The sequence below is a fragment of the Nicotiana tabacum genome, unplaced genomic scaffold, assembly GCF_000715075.1.
Source record: "Nicotiana tabacum cultivar K326 unplaced genomic scaffold, ASM71507v2 Un00392, whole genome shotgun sequence".
NCBI classification, from domain to species: domain Eukaryota; kingdom Viridiplantae; phylum Streptophyta; class Magnoliopsida; order Solanales; family Solanaceae; genus Nicotiana; species Nicotiana tabacum.
The window spans coordinates 1-8771 of NW_027438629.1; the positions used below are offsets into that span (position 1 = coordinate 1).

The window sequence follows — 8771 nt, forward strand, 5'->3', positions numbered from 1 at the left end:
CGCAGAAGCGAGGATTTCATCGCAGAAGCGAATGGGAAGGGGTACTGGACAGAGGTCGCAGGTGCGACGCATTTTGCGCACCTGCGTGATCGCAGAAGCGGAATAAGGCAGCTTGGCATTGTTTCGTAGAAGCGGTCATTTTGATAATTCTTGTATATTTTCTATTCATATTTAGCCATTTTCGTGCTATAAACATTGAGTTTTAGCCTATGAGGTGAGTGCCCAGGTGGCGTTAAATGTGACTCATTAATCCGAGTAAGTAATCATGAGGTCTTCATGCCTCACATTCCGTTGTCAGTATTGTAAAAATTCGAAATGAGGTGGTGGTTAATATGAGATTAATTGATGATGCTGAAATTAATTATGAACAACTTTTAAGACCAGAGATGTGGTGATGAGCATACATATGATGTGCTTCATGTCCTGATATCATTATGGTAATGAAATGCTTGTGATGCCGATATTGGTATTATTGATATATACCTTGTGGTATTTTGTTGGGCTGTGGATGTGTTGTTAGGAGTTATTTTTGGTGTTACTCTGGCGGGTGGATAGGCCCAATTACAGGGGAGACTCTGCCGAAATTTCTGAAAAATTTGGGAGTTAGTAAAATTTGGAGGATTGGGATTTGCAAAGGAAGAGATAAATATGTTATGTGTTTGAGGGCGAATGATCCTAAGCGTGGAAGAATGTAGCACCCCAGAGAAAGTTTTGAAGTACTTCAACACTATCAAAAAAATTAATGTGTGCGTAGGCAGGAGTTGCTATAGCCAGTTGAGACTAATACCGTGCGTTGTTGTGAAAATCAGACCTTTTGAAATATTTGGAGTGTAAGAAATTGATGTTAAAGTTTACAAATATGGATAAAAGAAATAAACTCAAAAGAGATGATGTTGTAAGGCTTATCTCAAATGCGGTAGCGTGGAATAAACCGTGAGTATATGTGTAAAAGTAAAATCATCAATTTGGTAACCTCAGAATAATTCTTAGAACGTTCGAGGACGAACGTTTGTTTAAGAGGTGGAGAATGTAACGACCCGACTAATTATTTTAAGAATTTACGCCCCGTTTAGTGACTTAAGGTCTCGAGCAGCTTCGCAATAAGTATTATGACCCGCGGGTGTGGTCGAGTTTGATTTACTCAATATTCAAAATTAAATTAAAAGAACAATCCTTAATTTGAAGCTTAAATGGAAAGAGTTGACCGGAGAGTTGACCTTTGAGCATACGACTCCGGAATAGAATTTTGAGGATGGAAATAGCTTCGTATGATGATTTCGGACGACGCATGTTCGGATTTGGATTTGGAAGTCCGTAGGACAATTCGACACATTTTGGTGAAAGTTGGAAAATATAAGATTTTGAAAAAGTCCGACCGAAGAGTAAATTTTTGATAACGAGGCCGGATTTTGATTCCGGAAATAGGAATAGCTCTACTAAGTCAATTATGACTTGTGTGCAAAATTTGAAGTCATTCTGGATTGATTTGATATGTTTCGGCGCAAAATATAGAAGTTGGAAGATTTGAAAACTTATAATTCGATTCGATGCGCGATTCGGGATTTCGGCGTTGTTTGACGTGGTTTGAAGCTTCGACTAAGTTCTCATTGTATTTTAGGACATGTTGGTATATTTGGTTAAAGTACCGAGGGCCTCGGGTGGATTTCGAAAGGTTAACGGAGTTGATTTTTGGATGAGATAGCTACTGGGAATTTCTGTTGTTTCTGGGCAGCAGATGTTTGTTTCGCAGCTGCGGATGTTTGATCGCAGAAGCGAGGATTTCATCGCAGAAGCGAATGGGAAGGGGTACTGGACAGAGATCGTAGGTGCGACATATTTTGCGCACCTGCGTGATCGCAGAAGCGATTGCTGGAACGCAGAAGCAGAATGAGGCAGCTTGGCATTATTTCGCAGAAGCGGTCATTTTGTCGCAGAAGCGACATAGCAGAAGCGCATTTTCTTCCGCAGAAGCGAACACTGTTGGGAAGTGAACTGTTGGGCTTCGCAGTAGTGCATTTTGGCTCACAAAAGCGACCTCGCAGAAGCGCAAAGTCAGTCCGCAGAAGCGAAAACTGGACAGAAACTTAAGGACCAAAAATGGTCATTTCGCCATTTTCGATTGGATTTTTGGAGCTCGGTTTTGGGGCGATTTTGGAGGCGTTCTTCACGATTTCGACCTGGGTAAGTATCCTATATCCAAAACTAATTATATTTCATAAATCCATGGTTATATTCATCGTTTAATTCGGATTTAAATGGAAGAAATCAAGATTTTTACGAAATCTTCCAAAAATAAATATTTAAGATTTGGAGGTCGAGTTGTTTTTGGAATTCGATAAAATTGGTATGGTTGAACTCGTATCAGAATTGATATTCGGATTTCATGAAAATTATATCAGGTTCCGAGGGGCGGGCCCCGCGTTTACTTTTGTTGATTTTTTGGAATAAATTTTTAAGTCGACGTATTATTATTCAGAATTGTTTCCGACGAATTTTAATGGAGTTATACAATTAATTTGGATAGATTTGAGCTGTACGGAGGTCAATTCAAGCAAGAAGGCTATTTTTGAATATCGACCTAACTTAAGAAAGGTAAGTGTCTTGTTTAACCTCGAGTGGGGGAATTACCCCTTAGGCATTGAGTCTTATGTGCCATTTGTGAAATGTGAAAAGCCGTGTACGCGAGGTGACGAGTACGTACTCGGGCTTATACATGCAAAATTCATTGAATTAAAGTCTTAGGTATTATTGTGTATTGTAGAAAATTATTAAATCATCTGTTTGCCATGCCTAAATCCTTATTGTTGAATTTGTTTTTATATGATAATTTGATGTGATTGTTACTTGAAATATTTATGAAATTTTGTGAGCATTGTTGGTTTCATATTTCTTGGAAATTAATTCCAATATGAATTTTCTTATGCAAATAAGTAATTTAAGCGAGCTTAAGAATAAGAGTTAATATAATTATCTAAATTTGCATTAATGAAGGTTTTTCTTTATACTGAGTAATTTCTATCTCTATTGATTATTTTTGGGTGTTATATACATTGTGTGGAGCCTCGGGCTATTTGTTGTGAAATTAATTGATTTTTTTATATCTTTGGAATTTGGTTGTGGCCATTGGGCAAATTGTGATATGAATTAATTTTATTATATTACCGTGTTAATTTCTCGTGTAAATTGTTGTGTTGTGTGAGTTATTATTTTGGGGAGATAAGGGTGGTATTTCACCGTTGTTATTATGTGGGTATAAGGGTGGCATTTCACTGTTGTTGTGTTTGTTGGAATATTATCTGGGCAGAGCGATAAGGGTGGCTATATGAGCGATAAGGGTGGCAATAGGAGCAATAAGGATGGCTATAGGAGCGATAAGGGTGGCAATAAGGGTGGATATAGGAGCGATAAGGGTGGCAATAGGAGCGATAATTGTGGCTATTGATATTGTCTGGGCGAAGCGATAAGGGTGGCTATAGGAGTGATAAGGGTGGCAATAGGAGCAATATGGGTGGCTATTGTCAAGAATGATATGTGATGATGTGGGGTTGTGGTGTTGATAATTTTCATGTGATGTTGTGATTTTCTTGTGTTTATTTTTATACCTTGTGCAATTTGTCTTGTTATTGGTAAATTGATAACAATCTGATTTATGTTGAAATTGAGAGCCTGTGGCTATTGCCAGGCGGATTATAAATTGAAATGTGGGCACGAGGTGCCGTGAGTAAATAATAAGGATATTTGGCACGTGAATAGTCCGTGCAGTTGTGATATGAAATATGGGCACGAGGTACTGGGATGAAATGATAATGATAATTTGCACATGAATTGTCCGTGCAGTTGTGATATCATTTAATTATGGGCACGAGGTGCCGTGAAAAAATAAAAATCGGCTGAGACTCTTGTTTATGAAAATTATGAAAATGGGCCGAGACCCGTATTTTTTTTTATGATTATGAAATGAGGTGTCACTTGGTGACTTTTTAATTGAAAGGATTATATTCAAAAATATTTATTTGGAAGGATTTTTATTCAAAAAGAATTATATGAAAGAATTGTATTTGAAAGATATTTATTTGAGGAAATTATATTTGAAAAGATTTATTGAAAGAATTATATTTGAAAAATAATTATTTGAGAAAACTACATTTAAAAGAGAGTTATTTGGAAGAATTATATGTGAAGGATATTTATTTGAAAAATTGAATTAATTGGGCGTACATGTATTTATTAATTGTTGAGTGATATTTATGGTATTCTTGTTGTCTTGCTGTGCATGCCACTAGTTATTTTATCCTGCCTTTATTTACTATCTGTTTCCTAGTATTTTGTATATTATATAGCACAGGTTATTAGACTAGTGAGTGTCTTGACTGTACCTCGTCTCTACTCCATTGAGGTTAGTCTTGATACTTACTAGGTACTGACTGTAGTGTACTCATACTACACTTTTGCACATTTTTGTGCAGAGCCAGGTATTGAAGATATCGGACTTGAGGAGAGTTAAAGTGGGATTGTAAGGATTCAAGGTAGAGTTGCTTGGTCGTCACTGTCCCTTGGAGTCTTTTCATTTCATTGTACTCTTAATTTTTAATCAAACAGTATTGTATATTTGATTCTCGTGATCATTTCATGTATTCAGTTAGAGTTCGTGACTCAGTACTGCTAGTCTTGGGAGGTTGTATATTGTAATTATTTCTGCTGTTAGTTTAAAAAAAATGGCTTCAAAAGGTAATTGAAATTGGCTTACCTAGTCTTAGAGACTAGGTGCCATCACGACGCCTGTGGTGGGATTTTGAGTCGTGACATGGATGATGATGGTGGCACAAAAGATGAACCATCATGCCCACCATGGGATGGAATTAATGGTGAGCCATTATGCTGACTAGCAGGGAAATGAGGACTCAAAAGTGACAAATTAGGCATTGGCATAAAATTTATAGTAGTGGAGGTTGAGGCTGAACCACCCCGTACGATTCTGATGATTCCTATCATACATCCATCTACGATGCCCAAATTCCATCTAAACATATAAGAGAATTAGAAGGTGAAATATATTTATGTTATTTACACTAACTAATAAATTTAATAATATTTTTCAAAGGTTACTTATCTAAATAGTTTTATAATATATTTTAGTATAATATGATATTTATCTATCTTATTTAGTAATCTAAAAAGGGGTTTTGCACTTATCCAAATTTATTAGTAAACTAAAAGGCAACTATAAACTTAATTCAATTTCAAACTAATGATTTCTTATATTTAATCAACTTTAATTTTACAATCATTTACTTCACTATTGTTAAAATCATACTAGCTACATCACATTTCATAAGTTTACCCACGGGCTTTATTTTTTTTTCCTCTAGACTAGGGCGATTAGCGCAAGTTAAGTAAACCTTCGCCGACGGCGGCGGCCATGGCTAGAGGGCGAGGAAAACCGAAGAAACAAGCAATTGTAACAGTGGGAAGCTCAGTCAGTGCTAGGGTGATAGCTGAAATCCTAGAAAATGGAAGTGAACAGTGAGTGATTACATCATTAGCAACCCAATTTTCACCTTTGTCCCTGTTAATTTCGGCAAGCAAAATGACCACCGGAGCTAGGAATTTGAACATAAGTGAGCCTCTACAACTTCAATTGATGGGAAATACTGAAGAACAACAACCAACATAACTCAAACAACCAGACCTGTGGAAACCTGAGCAGACATCAAAGGGCCAAACTCGAGATAACACTTGGTCTGGGCTATTCAATCGCAATCGAGCAGCAACTAATGGTATGCCACTTGATTACATATCACCAGAGTTGATTGATGGAAGTCTACTAGTCAAGCTCGATAAGAAAAAAACAAACAGGGAAGCTAATAAGTGGAAGGATGCTTTAGTAGTTTATGTGATAGGTAAAACACCAGGATATAACTATATGAGACGATATATGGCTCAAAATTGGAATATGGTAGCTGAACCTGAAGTATATTATCATGAAGAAGGGTATTATATTGTTAAATTCCAGTCGATGGCTGATTTGAATGAAGTACATTATGCAGGCCCATATAGCATAAACAACAAACCTATGATCTTGAAGCAATGGTGCCCGGAGTTTGATTTTAATGCTGAGTTCCTTACAGAGCTGCTTTTGTGGGTTAAATTTCCTAGCGTACCTATGAATTGCTGGAGCCGAGATTCATTAAGTAGGATAGCTAGTGCGATTGGAGTGCCAAAGTATGCGGACGAATGCACAACAAAGCAAACCAGAATATCATTTGCCAGGATGCTTATAGAGGTCAATGTCACCAAGCCATTACCAGATGAAGTAACTGTACTGGATCCATCAGGGAAAATATTTCAACAATCAGCTATATTTGAATGGAAGCTAGATTATTGTGAAGAATGTTTAATGATAGGACATAATTGTACAAAGCAGAAAATGAATGATGTGAAGAATGAGGAACAAAGAAACAATAACTTTCAAAATAGTAAGCAAGGTCCTAAGAATGTGGTGCAAACCTGGGTGCCAAAGGAAGTTAAAAGAGATACAACTGAAGCTAATGGTGAGAAGAAGGGAAATCAATATGATGCAGGCAATCAAAAAGCTCAGCAGCCAATAGAGAAAGTGGATATAGAGGAATTGAGCCCACACTCTAAAGAGAAGCATTTATTAAAAGGGAAGACATAAAAAAAATTAATGGTCGACCTGTGAATCAACTGATTGAAGCAGCCATTCCAGTGAGAAATGAATTTGAGATCCTGCAGTGTGAAGATGATGTGATGACAAAACTCCTACCTACTGATATAGGTAGAGGATTTATATGTCATCAATAATGATTTGGTTAGTATGGAACATGAGGGGTATAAATAAGAGATATAAGCAGAAAGAATTAGCTAAGTATCTCAAAAAAATAAAATTAAAGTAGAAGAATTAGTGGAGACAAGGATGAAGGAACATAGAGCTCAAGCAATTTATAATAAAATTGTCCCAGGTTAGGAATTTGAAAATAATTACAGCTATGCACATAATGGCAGGATTTGGTTGATCTGGGATACTAATGCTTACAAGATTGAAGTTGTGAAGAAGGCAGCACAGATTATTCACTGTTCAGTGGTGAGTAGGAATCAACAAATTGAGTATGAAATGACAATAGTGTATGGATACAATACAGTGGAGCAGAGGAGAGATTTATGGCAACAATTGAACAGTTTATCTCAAACAATAACTAAACCATGGATCATTTGGGGGGATTTCAACTCTATCTCAAGTCCACAAGATAGATTGAAAGGAGCAACAGTCACTAGCTATGAGATAAAGGATTTCACAGAATGTATTCAACAATTGATGCTGAATGAATTGACATGGAAAGGAGATTATTATACTTGGAAAAATAAGCAACAAGGGGGTGACAGAATATGGAGCAGAATAGACAGAGCTTTTGGAAATGCTGAATGGATGGTAAAATATGGCCACTTGCTTAATGAGTATAAACTGCCACATATATCAGATGACTGTTCTATGATGATAACTACTAATGTGAGGGAGCCAAGGATCAGAACAACATTCAAGTTTTTCGATGTATGGGCAACTCATGAGAATTTTCTTCACCTAGTGGAGGATAACTGGAAACAGAGATATCACTCACACACGATGAGAAATATCTGGATTAAACAGAAAGAATTAAGGGAGAAGCTGGAAAGATTAAATGAAATTGAATTCAAGGGTGTAGCAACACGAATTATTCAAGCAAGAGAGGATCTCCAAGAAATACAACTCAAGTTAAGGCACCAATACTTAGATGAGTTAGCAATGGAAGAAAAGAAGATTATCTGTCAGCTTGAGAAGTGGTCTATGATAGAAGAAAGTGCATTGCAACAAAAAGCCATGGCAAGGTGGATCAAACTTGGAGATGCCAATACAAGCTACTTTTCAGCTGTTATCAAAGATAGAAAATAGAAGAAACAAATACTAGAGCTAGAATATCAAGAGGGAGGCAGATTAACAGAAGCAAGAGATATCAAGTTAGAGATTATAAAGTTTTATAATTCACTTATGAGATCAACTCCGGGTGTGGATGGATATAATGTTGTATTCTATAAAAGAGCTTGGCCAGTCATTAAAAGTGAAATCATTGAAGCTGTGCAAGATTTTTTTACAATAGTCAAAATGTATAAAGGAATTAACTGTACAGCAGTCACCCTGATACCAAAGGTAGCCAATCCTGCTACAATCAAGGAGTATAGGCTAATTTTCTGTTGCACTGTTCTATACAAGATCATAGCAAAGGTCCTTGCATGCAGAATTTAGAAGGTGATAGCATCTATTATCACTGAAACTCAATCAGGATTTATCCCAGGAAGGAAAGTAGCAGATAATGTGATTATGGCTCATGAGTTGGTGAAGACCTATACAAGAAAACATATATCTCCTAGATGTATGATTAAGGTTGATATTCAGAAGGCATATGATACAGTGGATTGGAGATTTTTGGAACAAATGCTGACAGAATTGAGTTTCCCTCAAAAATTTATCAGATGAGTGATGGAGTGTGTTACTACTGTTAATTACTCTATAGTTATAAATGGAGAGTCAACACCACCCTTTGATGCTGCAGAGGACTTTGTCAAGGAGATCCAATGTCTCCCTTACTATTTGCTATTGTTATGGAGTATTTGAGCAGAAGCCTCAGCACCTTAAAGGAAGAGAGGCAGTTTAAGTATCATCCAAACTGTTCCAAGCTAAACATCACACATCTGTGCTTTGGAGATGATCTTCTCATGTT

General features: G+C 36.7%; 1 protein-coding gene across 1 annotated transcript; it reads left to right on the forward strand.

The window, feature by feature from the left end:
• Positions 1–6821: 6821 nt before the first annotated feature.
• LOC142179126 (uncharacterized) lies at positions 6822–7945 on the forward strand. Its single transcript, XM_075248947.1, has 2 exons — positions 6822–6829; positions 7024–7945. The coding sequence occupies exons 1-2, from the start codon at positions 6822–6824 to the stop codon at positions 7943–7945; spliced, it is 930 nt and encodes a 309-aa protein (XP_075105048.1).
• Positions 7946–8771: the final 826 nt, after the last annotated feature.